Here is a 26,873-nt window from a genome sequence, read left to right as displayed (position 1 = left end):
TAATCTTGGGAGGAGTTCTGCCTCTTTGTTTGCATTTCACACTACAAAATGAGTGTATTGGCTGGAATGTTTCTTAAAAACAGCAATTTCCTATGAATACTGGAGAACTCTAGAGTTGGACATTTGAATTGTGTCTGCATTACATATAACCAGCCAGGACACACATACCACCATCTGTTTTGAGGCTTTTTGTCAAAATAACCTTTGTAGCTATGCTTTCACATATTGAATACAGAACATTTGTAGAAAGTTGCTGATGAGGTCTCCAGACACATGTACGTGCATTACTTTGAACGCTGTGGAGTCCTGAGGAAGTCAACATGATTCCTTATATATTATAACGATAACTCAAGGAACAATTTCTATGAATAGTGTGTGAGCCATGACTCTGGAAAAGTTTGGATGTAGCCTGAGCTTTTTAAAATGTGTAAAGTCAAGTGCCTGTGTTGGCCTTTGACAAACAGGGGCAAGGAATAATTCATGGAAACACATCAATGGATAGTCTGAAATATCTGAGAAAATTTTAAAGTGCCAAAGGACATCTCAGAAAGTATTGAAGTACCCAAAGATATTTCCCACAGAGAAAGAGATGCTGCAATTGTGCTACTGTTTATTACTAGAAAAAATCTTTCAACTCTACAGCAAAAATAATACGTCTGCTTACATTTATATCACTGACGTGGGGATTCAAGACTGAAAAAAAAAAAAAAAGAAACTGGGTTTAATCCAGACCTGATGTAAAGTGGTTAGCAATCTCACTGACTTCAGCATAGAGGTGATCACACTGCACTGTCTGACTGGGCCAATTACTGGGTTTACACACTGGAAAAACCCCATCCAAAGTGTGAGGAGTCTAAGGATGTATCACATAAGCATGTCTTTATCAGGCTTCTTAAAAAACCTGGAGACTATCAAGCCAGCATGATATATACACAGTTTCAGGAGAAAAGCGATTCATCAGACCCTAAAATGGCATTTGTTACCTTCAAAACTGGGGGGTGGTTTGTTTGTTTTTTGGATCCTCTTCATGAAATCAGGCTCTGCCGGCAGGCTGGGAGATCCATTCAGCGATTCAGACCTCACACTTTGCTGTTAGGTTACAGAGGGAGGGGGGTGCAGAAGCAGCAGGTGGGGCAGCAGCGTGCTGTCCCACGCTTGTCCAAGGAAACACAAGAAGAGCCTGCTGTACAAACAGTAGGTGCAGAGGAGCCCTGCAGGGAGGTTAAGGGTCTGCCTTGGCTAGGGAAAAAGCAACAGAGGTCAGTCAGGGTCCAGAAAAGACACATAACCTACAACTGATCCACAGAAAAACAGAGTGAAAAATGTTACATGACACTAGTGAAGTAGAGCTCAGTCAGCATGTGTTTGCTGTGCATGACCTTAATGAGATCATTTGTCCAGGACGAACTCAAAAGGGAGAATGAGTGACTTCTGGGATGTAGGAGGGAGTTGAAAGAGATTGAAGCCTCCAAGGGACATAATTTAATACTACCATTAGGGAAAGAGGGGAAGATGGGGATGGGGCATATTTGGTAGGTGAGATGAAGTGTTTTCTAAAGATCCCCTTGACACTCGGCTAGGTTCCCCAGCTCTTTCACCAATGTTACTGCATCAGTATTCACTTATCTGCCTGCTACCCAAACTCTCCCTCACATGATCTCACTGATATTAGTTAAGTTACACAGGGGGTCAATTTGGCCAAAGGAATGAGGGATCTCATTATCTACATAAACATGTGCAGAAGTTTGAACTAATGAAATCCAAAATAGGTGTGACTTCTTCCTGTGACATGTGCACTTAAAATATCAGGTGCACCCTGCACAGAAAGCAGGTGAGGAAAGAGACAGCTGCTGGATCAGACACGTCCCAGCGCAAATATCTCTGGACCATTGCATTCCCCATGACACTGACCCCTCAGCATAGGTCCCTTTTCTGGGCAGGCTTTCTACAGCATCCTAAAAAGTCCAGTTATGACCATCAGCCTCAACCTTCAAGCAGTTCACAAACTGTATGGCACCTGCTTTTGTGTTGAACCAATCCAAATTCATTCAAAAATATAAACCAGCAAAATGTGAAGGATTTAAATTACATTTATGCACTTATGTCAGATGAGGAAACACAATTTATTCATGCCATGTCACCTTACAACTCTTTAGCTTCCAAACACAGAGCAATATGACCACAACTAGTTTTAACCCCTATAAATTCTCCTTCTGTACAACTGCATGTACAGTGCCTTACACACATCAGGAAGATCCTCAATATGCTTTTTATCTTTCCATTAAAGAGCAGTGGACTCATGATAACTAACATCAGCTGAGGGTTAGTCCATCCAGGATGGAGATTTATTTGCCCTTATACAGTGGTGCCTGTCAGGATTAAACAATATGAGGGCATACTTCTTTTTCAGCACCATTGTGCTATTAAATTTTCACTAGGTTCTAATACAACTACTTGCTACAGAAAAGATTCAGTAACATGTTTTGTGAATATGATGGATTGGAGAACTTGAAGAACCAAAAAATTTATTGATTCTATTGCTCTGGTTGTTCTAGTCAGAGAAAAATGAATAAGCTGTGCTGATGCTAATACTGTGTTTATGATGTGAATCTCAGATGCAGTCTGGGATGAGGATGTAAGGGTAGAAGAATAATTTTGTAAAGATTGATCCAAGAAAAGATAACTATAAGGACAGGCTTCCTATTTGAAAAGGAAACAGCTCTGCAGCTCTGCATTAAATACCAAAGGGCACTGGATATGACACTTTTGGTGATGGGGTGTCACCAGACACTCAGAGAAGTTTAGTTATTCCAACAAAGTTATTGCTGTCAGAGAAGCACAGGTTGAAAAATGATTCTGCAGAATGCAGCAAAATCTCAGGAAAATAACATTATATTATCTGTATTAAAAAAAAGTTGATTCCCTAAAAATATTTCAAAGTCAAATAATCCAAGACAGGATCCACTCAACTCTACAGTACTGGATCACTCATCTATTGCCATTCTTCTCCCTCTGCCCCCTAACCTGAATAGCATGAATCGCTTGGCTCATTTATCGGAATAGATTCTCCTTCCCAATCACTGTGACCTGTATCAAAGATTACTGTAATTTCTGCCTTTATTTATATTTATTCTAATTACCACACTGGCAACAGGTGCTGTACAACCACATAGTGAGAGGCAATCTCTTTCTGGAGGAACTTCATTTAAATAGACATGACAGCTGGCAGGCAGGGGAGGAGGAGAGCTGACCCTCCGCAGCTCTGCCAAGAAACTGCTCTGTCGCCTTTAGCGACGAACATGTCAGGGCAGTCCTGTAGCAGAGCCAGAGAGAAGCCAGGTCAGTGCCCTCATCTAGTTTCGGCCACATTATTGTCTATATGGTAAAACTTCTCATGTTAGAAAACCATATATAATAGGTTAGAAGAAGGAATCATTTTCTGACCAGCTTGGAGCGGGAAATCTGTCTGCTATTAGGGAGGGCTGTCCTCAAAGGAGAACATGAATCTATACAGCAGTTGCAAGTTTGCATTTTCAAATTTTATCATGTAAGGACCTGACATGCATAGTCCTTTCTTTTATTTGGTGAGAATTGCTGTAATATATGAGCCTGCAATGTTCTATTGGAAACAAATCCCTGAAGAGGAAATGGAGAGTTTAGATATTATAAACTGCTGGTAATTTATTATTTTGAGATTGGCATATATTTTGGCAAAGTTAAAGTTGACTGGAGTGATAGTGAGTGATGAAAGATGTTATGGCGGTTGGGAAGTGGCTGAATTCCTTTGTTTCCGGACTTTTCACTTTTTTAAAGGTGCAGAATGTTTATACAGAAAGTGTAATATTGTTTTATGAGTATTTGCTGGATCATACTAAAACCAAGCATTCAAGCTTTACTCTTTTAACAAAGTGTTTTGCTATGGAATTCCTCTGTTTTTTGATGTTTCTAAATTAGGGTTAAATCAGGTTGGTATGTGGGGGCCATGGGAGAACAGCCCAGAACTGAGAAACTGTCTCATGTCTGACAGTGCTCTTCCTCTCCAGGAGGTGATGTGAGCAGACTCCTCAACTGGGCATGAAGAAGTGATAGCAGAGGGGCACAAAAGGGAGGAAAGAAGGACTTCTAACCACTGGGAAAACTTTTAGCTTGTTAAAGAGTTTAATGCCTTTGAAGTAAGACTCTGCCTCCCCCTTGTCTTCTTTCTGCTCCACCAGAGCCTCCTTGTTTCCCCTGTCTCCCTGCCATCGTTTGGTACCCATGAGCAGTTTTGGCACCACTGTTTTAACAATCATTCCTCCTTTCTGGTCATCTCCATTTTCTCCTCCAAGACTGTGGTGTGTGATGATCCACTCACGAAACACGTTCTTGCTTCTGATATTTTTCTGCACATTTCCTCTACCTTTATGCCCTCCAGGTGAGCTACTCGCAAAACTCTTTGGCTTCATGCACCCTGCTCGGCCCATTGAAGCCTGGAGTCAGGTGCAAGCCCTTCTGTTTGTGGAGAGGGCAGCCGGTGTTCAGAGCTCTGAACCCCAGCGCTTTGCAGCAGTAGGCAGAAAACTGTGAACAACTAAGAGATGAAACTGCTAAAGCACACTTGAATCAGTAGAGAGTATTTTGCTGCTGTGGGCCAAAGCATCAGGGCTTCCTTCAGGCTGAGCACGAGTAAAAAGAGCAGTGTTGCTACTAAAGCTGGGAGAAAACAACTCCAGACTAACTCACAAAGCTTATTAGAAACAAGAAAGTCAATTTTCTGATCATGTCATGCAGTCTGTTTTGTGAGAATATTTTGCATCTGTAATCTTCAATTTAAAACTCCCACTTTAACGAAGACCTCACATAATGCTTCTACTCCTTTCCAGCCTCTTTGCATTATAATCTTTATAAATTCCCTTTCCCATGCAACGTTAAGTTCTACCAGTCTCCAAAAAGGCCAGCAAAGGTGAATCTTTCTAGTCCTAGCCCTGGTGTAGAGCAAACAAGCCAATAAGGAAAAAAGTGGGAAGGAATAGCAAAAGAGCCAGCATCAGGGCCATTTAAAAGCAAGGTATATGAAATGCTGACCCTACTAAAATCAAAGACCAAACTGCCAATGCCTTCAACAAGGTGAGGAATATACAAATAATTGTGTAGTTTGGAGGTATGTATTTTTTTCAAACTCCTAAATATATATATATTTAGCTTAGCACTGTGAGGCCTCAGCTGGAACACTTTTCCCAGTTTTGGGCACTGTGCTTCAAGAAAGATGTGAACCAACTGGATAGAATCCAGATGAGAGCGAAAAAAAAAAAAATGAAAAAGATTAAAGGTCCAGAAAATGTGATGTATTAGGAAAGACCAAAAGAACTGGGTTTGTTTAGACTAGAGAGGAACAGTCTGAGAGGAGACATGACAACAGTCTTCAGACACGTTAAAGACTGTTGCAAAGGGGAATATAATAAACTGTTCTCTATTTCTACTAGGAGTAGGCTAAAAAGCAACAGATTTAAATTACAACAGGGGGGATTCAGGTTAAACTTTAGGAAAAACTTTCTACTGGTTAGAGCAGTTATACCTGAGAAGACATTGCCTATGGAAACTCTGGGATCTCCATCATTTGAGGTCTGGGTACTGGCATAGCTGGTTCTGCTTTGTGGCAGAGGCATGTACTATATGACTATTCCAAGTCCTTTTCAGCGTTTTTTCTCCAATGTTAGGAATGTATGAGAGAGACTATATGTAAATGGAGCAAAAATTTTTTTTTTCCTGAAGGAATATGGACTGGTCTGATCTGAATGGTCTTTAACAGGAGATTAGTTGCAGCCATAACTACAGAGTTAGTACTGCTACCTTAAAACCGTCACAAACTGTTTGCAACTATTACAGTCGGAAAAACAGGGAAAAATAAAGATCTGATTTTCTTCTGCTCTAAAGCCCCTGGACATTATTCTGGCAGTGGAGGCCTTTGTCAAAGAGCCTGGCTGTAAATAAGCATAACACCCTAAACATTGTAAAATATACCATCCAGTGATAGATTCTATGATCTCTATTATATAGAAAGATTTAATACAGTAAGGAACCCAAACATGTGACACTTTGTTAGAAAGTAGAAGATTACATAGTACAACATGTATTTTGGAATGAATTTACAATGAATTTTAACTATAAAATAAAATGAAAGAAAAACAGATGAAACTAAGACAAATGCAGGGCGAATTGAGACAAAGTGCCTGACTGATAATTCCAGAGATATTTGGGAATGTAAGTTAGCACTTCTGAGATCCCTTGTTTCAAGAGGTGGCTTTCTGTTTTGGTTTCTGCTTGTTTGTCTGCTTTCCTTTTAAAATGAAAAAAAAGCAAGATTGCAAAAGCCAGCTTTTTCCTCAGTTTCTTTGGTGCTTTTTGCTAAGCAGCTTTGGAGCTACAAAGGTTCACAGTCTTTCAAACATAGATTCATACTCTAGAAATGTTTACAATGGAAAAAAAAGAGTTCTTAAAATATATAACCACATAGAGAATCATATGGGATCTGCTGACGATACATCTTTGGATGTCTGCATCCTGGTAGAGACTGTGCACGAAGAGGCCTCCCTCCTCAGATTGGCTTAGGTCACGGGGCCTGTGGTAATACTGACTTGGTTTCGAGCTGCTATATGTACTGACAGAGTTCTGCAGAGGAGGAATTAGGTCTTTCTGTTTCAATGTTTAAAGGGCACAAACTCAAGGTTTAGAACGAGTACTGTGATACGTATATCCTCAGCCGGATGACAGAACTTCCTCTGAAGTTGATGACGGTGTTAACAGTGATCATTTCCAAGTCCAACTGAATAGTACGGGGCCCTTTCACGGGACGGGTCATCACCAGAGTAGCACTGATCGGTCCCGTTTGCTGCGCACAAAACAAGAGGAAGCAGGTAAGATTTTCAAAAACGTCTCTTGAAAACTATGATCTCTGGTCCTAGAACAGCCAAAATAACATTGTTTTCTGTTGCACTGTTAGAAGGTACTCTATGTCACTGCAGAGAGCTTCATCTCGGTGTTTGGCTCCATTTCAGTGTTTTCTATGAACTATCACTTTCTACAATTTCTAAAGCCTTTGGGAGCCCTGCACATGAAAGAAGCCATTGTATATATAAATCTGCTATTGTCTGAACAGTAGAAGATGAAAACATAGATTTAGGATATGCACAAATAATGACACTTTTCTGATGAGGTATTATGTAGTTTGATGTACAAAAGTATTACTTTGAAGTAGCAAACGCTAAGGAGAGTTTATGTGAGCAGAGCTTCAAGAACAGATGTTCTTGTGCATTTTTCCTATGTGAATGGAATCAGTTTGCCTTATATTTGCATATGTTAACAATGCAAAACCTTACTCTCTGAAGAGACTTTTAAATATACGTTTTGTTAAGGTGATGGTAGGTCAGATTTTCAGAAGTGCTCAGGACCTATAATCAATCCAGTTCGCAGATGCTTCAGAAAATCTGACTTCTAGTAAGTGGAAGCCGAGCTTAGCAATAAATGGCCAGACCAGTGAATTATGAGTATTTAAATATCAGGAGTTCTGATGTTAAAATGAAGTGCAATTTGTTTTCCAGCAGAAACATAGAGTGGGGTCTGTTCTACCGAAGTCTGACAGAAGTCTGAGGAGGCAGCCAGGCGGGCCAGGCTGCGGGTCCCGCTCGCGAGCAGCGTCTCCGGAAGGGGCCACCCGGCTCCTTCCCCACTGGCACCTTCCCCATCTGCCTGTCTTACGCTGCTCTCAAAACAATGAATAAGCACCACCTGCTGGTTATAAACTTGACACAGGAACATTTTGTTGCCAGTTAAAGGACAGCTTGTGCAAGCAAAGAAAGGCCCTGGGTGTTTTATGTGATAAATGAAAAAAACAAAAACAAAACAAAAAAAACAGACTTTACGCTGATATTTGTCAGTGGAGTCTTAAGAAGTGACAGACCAACCCAGACGGGGGGAAAAGGGTCAGTGGGATCAGTAACGACTTGACAACAGGAACAATCTTGCGAGATGTAAATGATCATTCCCGGACCACTTCACCTCTCCCTGAATGTCAGAAGTGCAGTGAAGATGTCTGGGGAACAGGGATGTCTCTGAAGAAACTTCTGATTAAAGAAGTTTTGTTTTCTATAACACTGTCTACATAAAATGGGGGTTCTCAGCGGACAAAACCACAACAAACAAAAGCAAACAATCAAAAAAGTTAATTCTCAGCATAAAGATTTTTGCCAGCTTTTTTGGTTTTCGAGTATTTCAATTTCCAATGCACAGTTTAAAAAAAAATTTGAGGAAAGTTGACCCTATAGGTGGCAAGTACAGATTGTCTATTAAATAAAAAAAGGTTTCACACAACAGTTTCACCTGAGCATGGCAAACACGAGTTATTCTTAGAGGGGGGGTAAGGTCACAGATCCTGCTGAACATAATGCCTTATAAGATGTAGCCCAAGCCCTCTGCAGCAGAGTGCATTTGCTTTGGGTAGGTTTTCTTCCTGAAAAAGCCAATAGCCCCTGCAGATCAGCAGACTGCTCTGCATGTCTGCATACAAAAATGTCATTTTGAAGGTTTAAATGGTATTTGTTAAAAGCAGAGTTCTGTTGTCAGAAAGAAATTCAAGGACAAGAGGATACTCCAGGTTCTCTGTACAGGCACCAGACTTACCCGCATGTAGAATTCCCTGCCCTCATTCCCTGATTTGATTTGGAAGATGTAATAGGCTCCAGGGTAGCGAGTTGTTGCTTGCATCTGAAAGATGTCAGAAGGCACAGACCGCCCGGACACCATCTCCATGACTCGGTACAAGATGGTGAATGGCTGATCTCTGCAACCAGGGTTTTCAGCTGGGCACATGCAGCGACTAATAGAGAGGATTATCAACAGTGGTTAGAAAAATCCTGTAACACCTAATTCTTTATATGCTAATATGGCTGCAGAAATAAATAAATAAAAGAATTTTGTTGTCTACCAAAGTTAATGAAACCTGTAATGAATTTGTTCATTTTTAATATTATCTGGGCTGCCACTCTGGCCTGCCTATATCCCTGCCTTCCTCCTCTTGCCTTCCAGGCTTTGCCAAAATATTTTGGCATCTTTAGCCTCCTTAGATCACTCAAAATTCTGTACTTTCCTTAAAGCAGCTCTGCAGGTGCAGAATAGCCTCCCAGTGTACATGTTTGTTCTGACAGTAATTTAAACTGTAGTGTCCTCAAAACCATGAATTATTGGATCAGTACACTGGTGGTGCTATATACTGTATTCTTTGTTTAACAATCCTTTATTTATTATGTGGAAACATATGACAAGCCATCCTGGGTCAAAGCAAAGTTCTAGCAAACTCTCTGTTCTTTCTCCAGTAGATCAAAGCAGAGACCTTCTTTGTATTCATTAGCCCTTAATGTGTTTCTCTTCCATTAACCTGTCCAACTTCCCCTTACACCCACACAAACTTTTAGTACCCGCAGCACCTGGCGGCAGGGAGTCCCACAACCCCAACAGGCTATGGGCAGAACCAACCCCTTTCCTTCTCTCAAAACTGTCCCTTGCTGACTTCATCTGATGCCCCCAGCTTGTCTGTCAGAAGGGACAGCAAACAGTCGAACCCTGATCATCCTTCTCATGCCACTCAGAATTTCATATTTGACCCCTTTCATGGCTGAAGTGTCCTAACTTAGTTGCTCCTCACATGGAAGACATGCCCTGCTTTTGATCATCTTTGTTGCTCTTTATGAACCTTTATCTGGCTGTATTATATTCTTGAGAGGACGGGGTGGAACTGCCCAGCCTTGAGGATATGAGTACACAATGGCACAGTGCTCTAAGGGTATCCTCTGATTTATTTTCTATTCCCTTCCTAGTAACACCTAGCATTCATATTGCTTTTCTGATCTCTGCTGAACACTGCAGACTGAGTGTTACAGGCAGAACTCAATATTTGAGCATTATTATAGGCAGAACTCCCTATAATAATGCTCAAATCTCACTTCCGAGTCATTACGATCAGATCAGAGCTTTTTATTTCATATGTGAGGCTGGGATCGTCTTTTCACTTTACATTCATCTACGCCGAATTTCATTTGCCATTTTTTTTGCACAGTCACTGAGTTTTGTATGATCCTTCTGTAATTCTTTTCTGCTTGCCCTTTTCTTTACTGTCCTTAGATACTTTAGCAGACTTTGCCACTTCACTGTTTATCCTGTTTCCCAGGTTGCTTACAGATATGTTGGACAGAGTAGGTCCAGCTCAGAGCCCTGCCAAACTCTACTGTGAAGGCTGACAATTTAATCCTACACTCTATTTCTTATCTTTCAACTTTTTATTCATTTCTGCCAGGGATTTGTCTCTTTCTTATGGCTGCTAAATTTCCTTAAAAGCTTTATGTTAAAAGCCTTTCAAAACCCAAGCAGACTGTATCAGCCCACGTCCCTAAACCACATGCTTCAAAGAACTCCAATAAAGTTGTGAGACAGGATGTCCCTTTATAAGAGCCATGTTGGGGAACTCATTGCAAAAGAGTATGTTTTTTGCCTATTTGTTCTATAACTTCCATTACTGACACCAATTTCAGACAGACTCTAGTGAGTGCCCTATAAAAAGGTTCCTGGCATTGGAAACACCCAATTCCTTCCACAGAGAACACAGATGCAAAGAATTCATTTGACTTTTATACTGACCACTTCTAGACATATACCACAAATTAAATACAGTCACATCTAGACGCAAGCCAAAGCCACCAAATACAAAGCTCAGAGATCAAGAGTTTAGCGCAAGCTGATCTGTAAGGGCTCCAGAGATAGCTTCTGAGGAATTTAGATACAGAGGGTTTAAGACATTTCAACTTCTAGCTTAAGACCCTACCAGCTCTGAGCCAGAAGTGGCAGAATGGAACATGTGCCCACTCCTCAGCTACCCTAGTCCAGACAGCAACATGAACACATGCATAAATTATCATGCAAAGAACTGGATTCTTCATCTCTTGCTTTTCTATAAAATCCATTAGGCTACCAAGCAATCTCAGGTTTAGTGCAACCACTATGGATGAAATTCTATGGACTGCAATATATAGTGACCTGTCTGGGGCTGAAATAATTTGAGCCCCAGGAAGGCACATTAAAAATGTAAAAGAATCATGCAAATTTTAGAAATGTGGGATTTTTTCTTTTCACTGCAAGAATCACTGGTCAAATAATTCCAAATTTAGACAGTAACAGTGCTAACAACCCCATTCAGACATACCCAATTTCAAGACAGTGCAAATCAGCCTGTAAACTTTTCAGCATATTTAACCTTTAAGTAGTAGGCAACTATCTGCATCCTGCTATAACTAGCATCTAATGTTTATAAAGTACTTCCCAGACATGAGCTAGTTAATACTCACAAGAAGTACTCATATTAACAAACAGGTTGTGTTTGAGCATATATGAAGTCCATTAGTAATGTTACTAAGTGTCTCTTATTACATTACAAACCTTGCTGTTTTCTCTACTCACTGATAAGTGTTTTTGCAGTCTAAGTTCCCACACATCTGAGTATCATATCATGTTATATCATATCATATCCCACCTGGTGACCTGGTAAGGAACTGCAATCTATTATTTTTATAAAGCTTACTAGTGGTAAATGCAGCAACAGCATGTACCTATAGCTCTTTAGACACACTTCATGGCTGTGTTGCAAAACTGCAGTTTATTTGGTTCACTCTAGATATGCTTCATACAGATAGAATTTGCTCTTGTGGCTGTGGGTGCTACTCACTTCTCGTTAATCTGGATATAAGGATCCTCGCATCTGACTGGGTCTAAACATTTATATTCTCCTTGGATATTGAAACACGTTTGCTGTGAAGTGCAGGTGAAGTTTCTATTTTCACATTCATTGATATCTAAAACACAAGAAACAAGAGAGAGGCTAATGCAGGGAAATCTGTTCAAGACACCACCCTTAAAAACAGTTTCCATCTTAAGGAATTGCCCCAAAATGCAAAAACATCCTTGCACCATGTGAAGTGGCATTCTGATAACTGGATCCTCTTTTAAGATCAGTTCTTACTGCATTCATTTCTGCTTATGGGAGTGCTCCCAAGTGCTGAGTGCTGCACAAGCAAAAAGAAATTTGCTGCTCAATCTCTCTGACCTCAGAGAGTTTGCTTACTAAAGAGAGACATGCAGAGGAGAGGAGCACATCTGAGGGTTTTACTGTGTAACTGTTTCTTAGTCAGTAATGTCTTTCTTACACCAGTGCCCCAAGTGACCTCAGTGGATCTATTCATGTGATGACATTCTCACCAGAATTGCATAACTGGCCCCTACAAGTATTTCATTATGCAATGCCAAGACCAAGTATCTCAGTCCTTGAAAGCCTCTTTCCAGACGCAGGACCTATTTGCTAGTCCCCCCAGGTTTTAATCAGAGCTGGAATGTTCTTACCTTGGCAGCTTCTGCTGTCATCCAGCAGAATATAGCCCGAAGGACAGATACAGTAGTAAGAACCAGGCTCATTCACACATTCATGCTGGCAAAGGAACTCGGAGAAGCTGCATTCGTCCATGTCTGCAGTGGTAAAACAAAGCTTAGAGTCTTTGGCATTACAGTCAATACAGCAGTCGCCCAAGCGGATCCGGACTGTGAGCCTGTTACCCTGGCTGGAGGTTGGTGCCCTCCAGTTCCTCAGAGCTTTGCAGCAACCTGGCGAAATACTATTTAACAAGTTCTTTGTTAAACCTTTTCCTCCTAGGGAAACCAAGGCTGTTGCTGGACATGCTGTATGGCTCTCACTTATTTATTTTTCTTTTCAGAATACCTGTCACCAGTTGGCCATGTTTTCAGTTCTGTTTTACATCAGAGATAGAGCTACTCGAGCAACAAAGCTGCAACTGTAATTTGTAAGGAGAGACTTTGCTGGGGTTTTTTCCTCTTTTTTCTGGAGAGCAAACTTCTCTTTCCCAGAGACACATGCGTCCCAGCAGAACTTCTGCAGCCAACCCTGGCTGTTTCTTAGCCTTTAGTCAGTTATTTCCAATGCATTCCAGTAAGACTTCAAGCTCATCCCAGCTTGGGTTAGACCTACTGGAATGCCTAGTGATCTTCCAGATAACCAGGAAGCTAAGCAGTCTGTCAAATCTCTGATTAAAAGCAGAAATCATGTTGGTGTTTTTTTCCCCCCCTTTTACTCATGACTTGACCAGCCATTGTATTCTGCAGAACTGTATTCAAGTGAGGAGATGAACTTCAGAGCTGCACATGGAAGCATGGCTAACTGAGGGGAAAAACTCATGCAAAGGCGCTAGACTGAGGGAGGCTGCTGTTAATCATTTCCTTATTTCCCTGTTCAGGGGAAGAAAGAAACAAAGGCCAGAGTCCTAGCCAGGAACTCCCAAGTTCTTATTCCCAGCTCTGACATACTGACTTTCCCAGGCAAATCACTTTTACTCTTCAGACTGAACTTCCCTTTCTTCTAAATTGGGCTCAGTCCATTTATCCACTTCTGGTGTTTTGTACAGATGTACTGGAAAGTATTTGAAGTACAAATATATTCAAGTGGCTTTATGTCCACAACCACATTATCAAGAGAGAGATGAAAGGAACTACACCTACATAGTCCTGTTATTGTTGTGACTTGCCCCAGTGAATTCTCTGGAAAAAAAACATCTTACTGCCAAAACAAGGACCGAGGGCTGACTCCATAAAGGGATTGAGATATCAAACTCCTCCTCTAGGTGACCCAATGCTCCAGCACCATCAGATTCATAAAACCTATGCTCAGCTGCTGTCAGATACTGAAGGCACTTAACATCCAGAGGGCCCTAAGTTTCTGCTGCTGAGCCCATACAGGATAGATGCACCTTCACTATTCCTAGACCCTTCTGGGGTTCTGCTGACCATCTCACCACAGGGGCCAAGATGGTAGGCACTTCAGAGCACATCTAATGCAGATGGAAGAGCTTTGGGATTAGGAAACACCCTGGGAGAGCCAAGTTCAAATCTCTGTCTCTATGCTTGAATTGCAGTGGGAATATCTCCCATCTTCATGGTAAAAAAATTGCTAGGCCATGGACTAACCCAACAGATTAGCGAACCTCAGCTATATCTAATGATTGCCTAGGAAGTGAAAGAAGCTCATCCAGAGAAATTTAACCTGCTCATGACAGGCATTTGCTTGTGCAGAAGCATTCAGATCTCTGCTCCAGCTTAGGCAGAGAAGAACAGATTTGAATTTGATTCTCCTTTTCCTGTGTCTGGCGCTCTAAGTCCTTCGCTGTGCCGAGGGACCTGGTAACACCAACACAACCTGCGCCTCAGCACATTTACACATGACACCGCCAAGGTAGTGTGCTTGCCTTCCTCCAAGAAAAGGTTCTCTGCTCTGAGTCTGCGTGGAGGCAGGTCTCTTGCTGGTTTAACTCTCAGACAAGAATGAGTTTCAAGCACTACACCTCTTGTCACCATTTCCTACTGGCAATGCTTATGTGACATTGCACTCAACCTACTTGCTTAGGCCCCTGATGGTCTCAGAAGCATGTAAAAGGCCCAGGAGTCTAACTCAGAAGCAGCAACTCCATTTGAAAGCAGAAATCTTAAGTTAGGTGTTGCAGCTCTGAATGTTAAATGTATAAGACCCTTTAGAGATTTAAGTCTTAATCCTTTTCCTTGTAATAATGAGGTTTGCAGGGAAGAATAGCTTTGTAAGCATGAATCTATACACATACTGCATATCACATGCCTTCTGTCTCAAAAACAGCATGTTACATCTGTTTACTGTAAATTAAAAAACAAATATTTTCCAGTGTGTTTTTTCTTCCAAGAAATATTGGCTGGGTTCTCTCATTTTATCAGGCTGTGGGAACATTAAGCACAGAAACAAGTTTAACTATTGGCCTTCAATTAAAATAAAGCCATAAAATAAAAACAAAAACAAGAGAAGAAAAAGAATAGGGACATAAACACTGAGTTATCTGCTATGTGCTGAATGGATCAGCAACAGCTATGCTAAGAAACCATGTATTGTTTCTGAAATGTAGCCAGAGCCATACAGGGGAAACTGGGGAAGGTCTCAGGCAGAAGTGTGCAAGCATAAGAGCAAGAGGAATACATGCATTCAACAGACATATAGAAAAGTGCTTTATGCACATGCGAATTTCTTGAATCATGGATTGAATGCTTTAGAAATATCCCTATTTTACTTGCTCCCTGTTCAATATTTGAAAGCATTTTCTTATCCTTTACCATTATCTTAGAACTTTTTAATATTTAACTTATTTCTTTTAAATGATTTGCAGCCCTACTCCATCATGCTTTTCTGGGATTTTGCTGCCTGCTTTAACTTGAAGAAAGATCAGATTGTTTGGAGCTATCCTGCTGCTAACCATAGCCCAATGCAGAAGACTTTTAAGAAAGCATGTACGGAACAATACATTGGAAAGAGAAAACTTAACACAATTAAAGCCACCAAAACAATAAATAACTGAAGATAGTTACCACTGCAGTTAACTCCATCAGCTTCCAGTTCATAGCCAGGTTCACAGCGGCAGAGAAAAGAGCCATAAGTATTGACGCAGGTTTGAGTGCAAGGGTTTTCGCCTGTACATTCGTTCACATCTGTGGGAAAATAATGCTCACTGCATCAGTGACTTCTCCCAAAACTCTGTTTTTGATTCATTACTGTGAAGCATTTCAAAGAGATTAGCTGTACAGGCAAAATGCTTTGGTCTGAAAAAATTTAACCAAGTCACTATTGTTAATTGGAATTCAGGATGATGACTGGAAAAAGCATACTGGAAACACAAGATTGCCTGGAAACAAAGCATTTGGGAATGTCTTCACCGTGCTGGTGTTCAGGCTGGCTCTATATTAAATCAGTGAGGCTCAGCTCTAACATGACTGTTGACTCCTGATCTCATTTCTAATGGATAAAGATGGTCACTCACAACTGAAGAACCATAGAGGAAACCTGCATGCTCTGACTGTAACAAAAAAATAGCACAGAACATGGGGGTAAAGTATTTATTACAAAGGCTTTTGTGCTTATTGTGTTATTTTGAAGCTATCCAATGATTTTTTTGTCATAAAGACCTGAGACAAAATGCAGCAGGATACACCTGAGGAAAATAATATAATGTGGAATGTCCTTATGTAAACCTAGGGCTATGACAGAAACAATTTTTTCCTTTTAGGACATTAGCAGCTTCTGGAAAGTCCTCACACCATTAACACAGGCTGTTTCCTGGAGTATGTGGGAAGCTGCTTAGCAGTATTGGATAGCTAGGGAGAGGCTCTATGAAGAGGTCATATCTACTCTGATTCAGGTAGCATGTCACAGCAAAAGGTGGTCTAATGCTCAGGACACTAGTCTGGAGATTGGGAGACCTGGGTCTACTTTCCTGATCTGTCAGAGTTTTCCTGTCTCAGGAGAGTCACATAGCTTCAGAGTTTCAAAATACTTCAGTGCCTCTCTCTTGGTAATTTCAGTGAGTTGAGTAACTACATTTTAGAGGGTTTGGGCCTCTGTGCATATTTCTACTGATACACTGGTCACCCTGCTTCTGTGTCCCTTCTAGGTGAAGACAAACACATACATTCACATGAGGGCTACAGAAATATCTCAGACAGACAAACCTATAAACACTTTCAAACGCAATGTTAGGAAGGTTACTTGTATTCTAAAAACTAAGCAAGTTTTTAAGGGTGTTGCAGGGTTGGGACCAAAGCTTTCATTCATGGTTGACCATAGACAGTACCTTGGCATGATCTTCCATCATCATTGAGGGTAAAGCCTGGATTGCATGTACAGGAATAGGAACCAGGTACGTTAGCACACAGCTGCTGGCAGTAGCCATAGCGACATTCATCTATGTCTACAAATGGAAAAGACAAAAAGCAGAATGGTCTGCATTTTCATGTGCAGATACAAAGCAACACACACATTGAATCAACTATACCAGTAACAGAGAAATTAGCCAACATACTATTCACAGATCTAACAGCCAAACTTTCAGGTGTTCAGATCCAGAGTTATAGTTAAAGCACATCTCTACCCAAAAGAATGCAGCAGTGTATTTTTATACACCTCTGACATATATCAATGCCTATGAACTGACTGTCATGCATGTAACATTCTATTTAATGATATTTCATCAGAAAGCTCAGGGTCAGTCCCTTTAAGTGATGACTCTGAAGCGTACCGGTAGCTTGGATAGCCAGTCAGTACAAGCACAGCCAGCATTGTATCAGGGTTTTGTCAGAATCAGGAGAGAAACTTTTTTTCACCTCCACATGTACCAAAGCTACTTACCTAGAAAAGCAAGAAGTATTTGTTCCTAAGTGCTTCTTCTTTTTTTGACAAGATATTCTTTAAAGATTTTTTCCCCAATAGTCACATTCCCATTCCCATTTCCATTTTATATGAATCTTTAACTGACAAACTACATGATCTAAAATGTGAAAACAAATTTGCTGCCAAAATTAAATAACAGTCTTGGCTGAATTGCAGCATTAGAAATAGATACATTTGACTGTTATAAGCAAAATAAAATACCATAAGATAAACAGGGCTAATTTACAGAATGACAGTACCCTAAAAATCTTCCATGAACACTATAAATATGATGGTACGTGCTAGAAGAATCTTACTCCTTGCCTAGGAACTGGAATGAAAGACCTGGAGCGGTTGTCTCTTCCAAAGCTTTACATTTCCTTTGGTATCAACTGACTTTTGAGTTATGGAGATTTCTTTATGGCTACCCACAAAGCTTTGCATCCTTCCAATGATGCTTCTGAACATAAAGTTTCCGTTCAGATTCCCCTTATGGGTGTTTCCAATAAGATCTCAGAGCAAATATTACCCCTGATTCATATCCATCCCTGCTGATCTCATGAGCTATTATAATGACAGCAGATGAGAAAGCAGGTACTGGAAGTATAAGTACTTTGTGCAAATAAGACCACTGTGGAATGTTTTATTGGAATAGCAAATTATTTCTTGCCTTTTCTTTTTCAAACCTGAAAGCAGAACTGTGTATGGAAAAAATATAATTATGTAAAAGTCTGGGGATAAGTTGAAAAAATCCCAAACCTGCTTGATGGAAGACTCACAGAAGGAGGGATAGGTCTGAACATCCACCCTGAGGCTCTCAAGTGAGTATCAAACAAGAGCATTCAATCAAATGCTAAGCTACAAAGATGACATCATTCAAATAAACACTTCCACAGAGAGTCATACTCTGAGGGAATGATGCCTGGCCTATTTTTCAGTGAAGCTGAGAATCTGCAGCTTCTGTTGAATTTACTGGAAATTGTGAATACTCCATACCCCAAAAGCCAGCTCGTATAGTTTCCAACAATTTCAGAAAGTTGAATTGTCTGAACTAGACCTTCTATAGTCCTCATACTCTTCCTAGCAGACATACTGAGTCTAATTCTTTTTCTGTTAAACCAGTCTCATATCAGTTTAGTCCGAACCAGTTGTGCGGGCATAAAGTTAAGTTAGTGCAGTAGAAAATTATTATCTCCAGTTAGTCTGCCAGAGTGAGTAAAATCCAAAGGCACAGGTTTTGGTGAAGTGACTTCCATTGTAAGTTCTAACACATGTAAACATCAGAATGGCAGTATTCTTCCTTGGATACATACACATGCATAGATAGCTACACAAATTCCAGCAGTTCATTATTTATTAGCTAAATTGGCTGCTTCCTGTTTTGGTGTTAAATATTAAGAATGTTTTGAGAAACTGAATTCTTGAATGACCTGAACATTTACATGATGTGGTAATACCATAAAAACAATAATGATGTGAATCTGTTGTATAAGTAGCTACATCTGGTAATTCAAGTCTATGCTGTTGGCCTTATTGGGGGAATTTTGCCATAGAAGGGCTCAGGAAGCCATTCTGAAAATGTCAGAAGTCTTGGAAATATTCTCTCTATATAAAATAACAAGGACACTGACACTAAGTTTTACCCTTACTAGTTTCCATTTTCCACTTCAGTCTAAATAGCAAGATAACCCAAAGGCCAGGGTCAGCTATGGTATGTACACAAGGGGTAGACTTGGCCCAAATCCTGCAAAAAGTGACATTGGTTTTAAGCAAATTAATACTCCATTTCACTGGGACAATGCATTAATTTAAATAAATGCTTTGCCTTTTGCAGGATTATATTTCAAGATTGCTATGTCTTGAGGATAAGGACTTTACTCTTATAGGGCTTCTTTTTGTGAGTGGTTCATGTGGACACTGCTGTAGCAGCTCTTCTTGTGTAAACATTACTGGAATAATTAGAATAGATTTGTAGTATAGTGTAGCGTTTCCTAACTGTGGTATACTAACAGTGCACCAAAAGAGCCTGGCTCTGAAAACCCAGCCCAGCCCTCTGATTACATTAAATGGTCTTTTACTGCCTTATGCCAGCAAAAATCACTTCTCCAGGGCCAATGGAAAAGCATGGAAAACTGAGACTGTTTTTGACACTTACAGAAAAATGTAGTGACTCTAAACACAGTTTGCATTGCCTTGTAATACTCTACCCCATAATTACTTAAATCAAGCACTGGGATGTTACTGCCTTTTTTAAATGTCATAAGCAGATACTCAAATCAATTCTAAGCAAAGCAGCCACTTCAGTTCTCTGGTATATCCATGAAGAAGCAAAGTGCTTTAGATCCATGTCCAAACCCTGAATGCTTCACACAGTCCTTAAATTTGGGCTTTAACCGGGAGAACTAAATGGGTAACGCAACAGATGATGCGGAGCAGAATCCCCCTCCTTTCCCGGCACCTCCGCCCTGCCACATGTGCCTGTACAGCCCCTGGCACAAGGTTCGGTCAGCGGATCTGCACTGCACGAGCCACCCTCCGCCTCCGAGTGCCCTTCTGCGGGCTCGCTGAGGACGGGCAAGGGAGGGCAGATGCTCTCCGTACGGCCCACTCGGCATTTCTTCCAAGCAGGCAGAATGGCTCCTTTCCGAAATCCTGGTTAACCTGGGGCACTTAATACAGTTTCCTACTTTCTCTGAGAGAAAAGGAATTACTGGAGATAAAGGAGCGAGGGGCTTGGAGACCTCATATCACTGACATTGGCTCCCCAAAGCAGCTGCCGCCGCACAGACCCACATCTGGATCGGGATCATGTCCATCCCCGCCAACCCCCCAAGCCTGCCAGGTGAGTTACAGCCGCTCTTAGCAGCAATTAGAAAAGCGGCCGTGAGTCAGTCCTTCACTGCAATTGCTACATGGGAAGAGAAAGTTGGAAAATAACTGGGCAAGCTCCAGGGATGAATGGGCAGGGAAACCCCGGTCTCCTTGCAGCTGAGGTGCTGTGACAGGACGGTCCAGCTCTGGAGAGCTGGCAGGCAAACAGCCCGCGCTGAGGGGAAAGGAATTAAAGAGCAATCTTTAAAAAAGCAGTTGTGTCCTATCTCTCTCAGAGCGCTGTACTTCACTGTCCCATGGGCACATTCAGCGAGGGAATGGGCTGGGGAGAGGGGAGCTGGAATGATTTCCTGTACTGTTCACTGAGGGATGTTTTTTCAACAAGGCTGAACTAAAAGGATGACAGGACATTGCTGCAAGAAAAATAACAACAACAAAAAAAACCCCAAACCAAAATAAAACTGCTTGGAAGCTACAGAAACAACACCCGCTCCAGAATTACGTTTTTTCTTGTCCCCAAGCAAGGGTTGGGTGAACCCAGGGATTTGCTGGTTTGTTGCTTGGTATCGAATACCGATGTCTTTGGGGCAGGACTGTAACTATGTGGAAAGGACATGTCAGTTTGGGAATAGATCAGACTTTTTGTACATATGCTTGTGACTCATCTTAAATGAAAGGGGATCCTTTCAGACTGGGAATATGGAAATCCCATGTGTAACATGGATGCTTGTCATATGGCATTCACATCTGCATTTTTGTTCCACGAGGGAGTCTTTCTGCCAAGCATACTGCTGGCACTTAACAAAAAAGACAGACATTAGTTTCCATGTAGCCTAAAGTTGACTGTGTACTTGACAAAGATACTCARTAAAATTAGTTCAGCTATTCACAGGCACACACACACACATGCACAAATCCCATATTGCATGAGGTTTCCTTTTTTTGCAGATAAACCGTGAAAGCATGGACCTTCAGAAACTCTTCTAACAACAGTCCAACCTTGCTAATGATAAAGCAATGGCGATGAAAGAAGAGGAGAAATTTTTACTAGAATAACCAACTGCCAAAGGCCTTTTAGAGAGCATTTCTGAAGAACATACCTAAACACTGGCCTTCTAAGAGCCAGTAGCCTTCAGTGCAGGAGCAGGTATAACCCCCTTCAGTGTTTATGCAGATCTGGGTGGGATTACACTGGTGGGAGTCTGAAGCGCATTCATCAATATCTGCAACACAGAGTATATCAACAAAACATTAGAAAAGACAACAAGAAGAGACTGTTCAAGCTGAGAGATGCACAAACACAACTGTCATGAGGCACCGACATATGCAAAATATTACTTGCTACCCCCACCAACACAGAAAATTTCACTGTAATTTCTTCTGACAGAAAGTTCAACCAAATTGAACCTTTACCTGACAAAAAAATGTATACTTCACTGGAATCAATTTCCTGAAAATAAAACTCTTTTCTTTTTAATTTTTTACCATCCATATTGGTTTTGATGTCTTTGGCATGTTATTACAACCCCTCAGGATGTTTTTGTTGTGGGCTTTATTTTTTTTTTTTTTTGCAAAGGAGGTGAATAACATTCCTCCATTTATATAAGCCAGAACACTGGAACCTAACTGATTAAAAATGCCTTTCAGAGTCATAAGTTCAGCTTGAATCCCTCCTTGCTCAATCTCTTCCCTGATGTTTCTGGCATTGTATTTGCCTCTACATGTCAGAAATGGAAATAGCAAAAGATAAATTGTGTCATTTTTTCAGCCAACTCAGATTTCTATGTTTTATTTATTGATACCTAAACTATTTTTTATTCCAGCATACTGTGCACTGGCCTTTGCTGAAGTACTATGTCATCTGAGTAATGCTACTCCCTTGATCCCTCCCTGATTCTTATTAATCCAAACTTTGTTGGGTCATGTTTTAAAGTATCGTACAAACACACTGGGTTGGAGCATGCGGCAGAGGGCAGGAATTATGTCTCAGGATCTGCCTGCGAGGCACCTAGTACAGCCAGTGAACTGTAAAATCCTAGCAGTCACGAAATGACTGATCCAATCAGATCCATCACAGCAGCATATCTAACATATACTAATAAATAAATAAATACGCACACTCACACACATATAAATGTGTATTATATATACAGAGAGAGTCTAGATTTCTTATCTTGCCAACATCTTGTATCAGAGCAATTTATGGTGAGAGACAAAGCTGGTAGGATAACAAGAGTGGCACAGTGAGAGGTAATTAGCTCTGCAGGAAATCTGTTCCCAAGTATTTATTGGCTAGAGGAAGGGTTGGCAAAAAGATGGGGTAAGTCGGGAAAGGGGCAAGATAACAAGTCTAGACTATATAGATTACATAGATATGTCGGTCATTTCCTCATGCTTTTCATTTGTTGCTTCTGAGACTGGGTTAAAAAATATGAATCATCCCTTCATACAGCATATCACACATAACTGGTACTATTGGAACACAGGCATTATCTAACCATAAATTTCATAAGAATGACATTAATGTTTTCTAAATGAAAAAACTTTCTATTTGTTGTGTTCTCTTGTTTTAGGAGTGGGATCTTGCCAACCCTGCTCTTTCCAGCCTACCCCGAGCTTGTAGAAGTAAATATCCATTTTTCATGCTCACTGCTTCCAGTAATTTTAACTCATGAGGCCCAGTGGAGTCCAAAATGAGGGTCAGGATCTTACCATCACATGTGATAGCAATGCTCTTTGAAGTCTACAGACCCTCCACCCTGCTGCGGCGCATCTTTCTTGCATGGATAGAACATGCATCCTTCACCGAAAGCAATGCGTGTCTGTGGGATCAGTTTTGCTCCTGAGTCATCTTTGTAGCAGTAGGATGAGAAGTAATAAAATCACTCAGGAAAAGTAAGATGTCGGTGCTCTTTTCTTTGCCATCTATCAGGCAGACTTCTTTGCTTCTGCTCACTCTTTACCTTTTGCAGTGATAGTGGAGACATATTTCCATTTGGAAGCAAAATTTTTACAGCTGAGGCTATCTTTGGAGTTTCTGCTGCCACAGGAAAACCTGATCAGCCTGCAGCTGTCCATGCAGAACACCCTGACTCCCCTCGTTTTACACTGAATAATACCTCACTGGCTTGATTAAGGGAGCTTTATGCAATGGAGAGGTATAAACAGCATTACTGATAATATCATATCTTTTGGCCTGGGTCTTAATGCATACACTCAGCTGTATATTACATGCCTCTGACTGGCTTTCTCTAACATTGTCCCTTACCATGATGCACCTTTAAACTCTGACAGGCCCAGCCAATGCAATCAAATCAATAATGTTTAGCAAGCAGCCTTCTCAATTCAAATATACCCTGGTCTGCCAGGGGTTATTTACGTTACATGGGCTCATTAAATGAAAGCTGATGTCTACACCCTGGGAAAAATGTCTGTGCAACAATTTATACCATTAGATATTTTTCTGAAGAAAATCAGAGCTGGGAGACAGAGGGTGCCCTGCCTAACCCATTTACACAGTGGGACATACAGTGAGAAGTAGTGTGGTTGATAAAGTCAAAATTAGATATTTAACAGGGAAAGAAAAAAAAAACCAACCTTATTTCAACAGGGGCAAAAACTATCCATAAAACTCGGAGAGATTGCCTTTAATGAATTCTCTGGAATTAAGTGCCAGCACAGAAACTACATTAAAACACTCCCAGGTCATTTTTGGTTGGGTGGAAAATTACAAGTGGAAGTCAATAATGTGAAAACCACTTCTTACTCTGGTTGCACGGCTTGTTATTTCTGTCCCATTCAAACACAAATCCTAGGTGTGTACATGCTAGGGGAATATCACTTCAAAGCTCACTCCTACCCCCTCTGCCTTAGTGATGGGTGATATATAATACCAGAGTAAAAGTGTGATTCTAAATATAAATGATACTAAACAATATAAAAATTGTCAATAATTTTGTAGTTTCAAAGGAGATTAGATAAATTCATGGAATAAAAATTCTCTGAGGATTATTTGATACAAGGATAGCACCTACGGCTAAGAAGTCCCTGAGATGCAATTCTCTGGACCTTGGGAGAGTGACCCAGTGTAACTTGTGCTGCAGTCTTCACCATGGAAAGAAATCCCACAATGATTTATCTGAGCCCCAAAGTAAGGTCTAGTCAGCTGGAGAGCAGGAAAGTTGCTAAAGTTAAGCAAGAGAGAAAGAAACCCTAGAAACCCCACTGACTCCAGTACTAAGGGTTGAACAAATCGTGGTATTTGGTGATTTTGGCATCAATACTGTGGAAGCATCATATGGTGTCATCCATTACTATTCTACAAGTATGATTTTAATAATACCAAACCTGCTTTTAGTGCCTTTCATCTTCAAGATCCTTAGTAAACATAACCTGCATCCCAAGAGCAAAGACTAGGCTTTACTAGTACCTAACTTTATTGGGTACCTCTTCTGTGATTTTGGCTAGATGAAGAATTGCCCTGAGGGGAACTAGGAAGCAAATACGAGTTAGATCAGTTCTCAGTGAAAACAGGCTGGTAGCAACTGTGCACAACAAGGGACTTGCACAGTGGCAGCAACCACACTGCAGTTGATGTGCTGAGAATTTACCCTGTGGTAATTCACCCTTGCTCTTCATCTTCCAGTGCCTTGCTTCCTATTTGAATAACGTGGATAACAAAATGTCTTTCAAAGTCCAGCCTCCCTCACTGATTTGTATCTAGAACTATTCAAAGCAAGGCCTGTCTCCTTATACACAGAGTCAGTCCACAATTAGGCTATTTTTATTTGAAGCCCCTCAGTCCTAATATAAATCAAATTATACAATGAAACGCTGCAATGTCCCATTTGACAATAAATAGCAGTGCCCCTGGATTATAACAGGGAAATTCAAGACTAAGATGTTAAAGGACTAGCCTGCGATTGCTCAACCAGATAGAAACAAGAACAGGTCACAAAAGTTTCTGACTTCTAGCCCGTCATGCAGCCCAATATAAAATGCCTCCTGTTATATTAACACTTAAATGTAACCCTTTCCCAGAAATTTCATGCAACCTCTGTATTGGCTACTGAGGTCTAAAGTAAAGGACTAGCCATCACTCTGAAAGCATTATGTTCTATAGGAGACCTCAGAGTCATTTGAAGGCTCTTTCAGCTAAACTCTTGCTGCTTCTATGCTACTCACATAGTGACTGTCCTACCCTAATGATGCATTGAACCTCAAAGCTTCCACTAGTTACTGAAGCAGAGAGAGAACTACCAACATGGCCAGCGGCAAATTGAAAGACTTATTTAGCTACCACACCTTTTCTTACCCTTAGAGACAAGACTGGGACTGCAGCTGTGAAATTACTTGCAAAAACAAGAGGATTTTAAAGATTGTCCTAATACCTAATCATTTTGTACAAGTCCAGATTTTCCCAAGTGACAAGTGACTCTGTTTGACTTAAAGGTTTCTGATTTTGAGAGAACAGCTGTTCAGTACTTAAAACCACTCTAGGGAACCAAGGCAGGGCAGGGTGGATCCCTATTCAAAACTTTCTTGCCTGGGAGTGCTTTGCCAAAAGTGGCCCTGGATGTCTCAGCTCTTGATTATGCTGCTGTGTGCTATCAAATTATCAGTCATCTACATTTTCTCATCTACCACTCCAGTTCTTGTGTTCATATTATTGCTCCCACAGGTAGTTTCAAGGGCAGAAGTTGAGGCATGAGTCCAGACTGAAATTAAATTTGACCACAAGTGGGAACAATTCACTTTGTTACTTCCCAACTGAATTCTGAGAGCGACTGCCCATCCAGAACACCACTCTACGCCTCCTAAGAAATACCACCTAGAATGAACAAGGAGCATCATAGCTGAAAGTCACAAGTTTTAAAGATCCAAAGCTGCCCAGACTTTAGTTTACGGACTGAATAGGAGAATGAATAGGAGGGTTCTCCATAGCAAGTCTGTCAGAAGCCCTTTCTGCAAGAGCCTGAGCCTGAGTACACCAAAACCAACTGCATCCCTTTCTCTTAGCTGAAACTGTCTGCCTTAAAAAACTTATGGCCGTGGTGATTTGGTCATAATCTGAGTCTAGCAAGCTTGGGGTGTGATGTTCTATTTATTTGACTTTTTGACAGAGGTGAAGTGGCTGGGGCAATTGGGTTTCCACTGGGGAGTGGAAGGGTGGAGAGAGTGGTTTTTATATTCCTGGCTGGCTGTCTTCTGCGGGATGTGATGTGCTGATGCTTTGTTTTTATTGGTACAGATTGTATTTTTAATGGATGGCAGGATGCCTGGTGCCTGGATAGATATCATTTACAATATCAAAATAAATGAACTAATTGTGTTTAGCATGCAAATTATTGGCTTTGTATTTTATAATCTGTAAGGGCAAGCAGTCATGTCCACAGATTCTTTAGAATTTAGCCACATCATAGAACAGTGAATGAAATTTTCAATTCATTGCCCATAATCAAAATAAAAATAATATAAAAAAAATTTAAAAGCCATGCATACAAAAAGGGGGCAGCATCTCAATATAGTGAGAAAGAAAACCTAGATGTCAAACTGGACAACACCATCACTTCTCAATAGGGATGCTAAATCTCATCAGAACACATACTGATCTTTTAGACTGACCCTTGTCCACAAGGAACACACAACTGAGGCCCATGCTCATTTATATCAATAATATTGCAAGAAAAGAATATGCACAGCATAGAAAGAAAAACAAGACACTAATCCATTGAATTAAGAC

At 40.8% G+C, this 26,873-nt stretch overlaps 1 protein-coding gene across 1 annotated transcript in view; it reads right to left on the bottom strand.

The window, feature by feature from the left end:
* Positions 1-6,014: 6,014 nt before the first annotated feature.
* Positions 6,015-26,873, bottom strand: part of FBLN5 (fibulin 5) — a 47,841-nt gene continuing 26,982 nt past the window's right edge. The window contains exons 5-11 of the mRNA XM_026079532.1: positions 21,232-21,354; positions 16,725-16,841; positions 15,466-15,585; positions 12,418-12,540; positions 11,747-11,873; positions 8,656-8,851; positions 6,015-6,868 (exon numbers count right to left, since the gene is read on the bottom strand). Coding sequence (XP_025935317.1) covers positions 6,707-6,868; positions 8,656-8,851; positions 11,747-11,873; positions 12,418-12,540; positions 15,466-15,585; positions 16,725-16,841; positions 21,232-21,354 — 968 coding nt within the window. The 3' untranslated portion in view covers positions 6,015-6,706. The remainder of the gene's footprint in view (positions 6,869-8,655; positions 8,852-11,746; positions 11,874-12,417; positions 12,541-15,465; positions 15,586-16,724; positions 16,842-21,231; positions 21,355-26,873) is intronic.

The sequence above is a fragment of the Apteryx rowi genome, unplaced genomic scaffold, assembly GCF_003343035.1.
Source record: "Apteryx rowi isolate R43461 unplaced genomic scaffold, aptRow1 scaffold_5, whole genome shotgun sequence".
Taxonomy (NCBI): Eukaryota; Metazoa; Chordata; class Aves; order Apterygiformes; family Apterygidae; genus Apteryx; species Apteryx rowi.
This window is presented reverse-complemented; position numbering and strand designations above follow the sequence as displayed.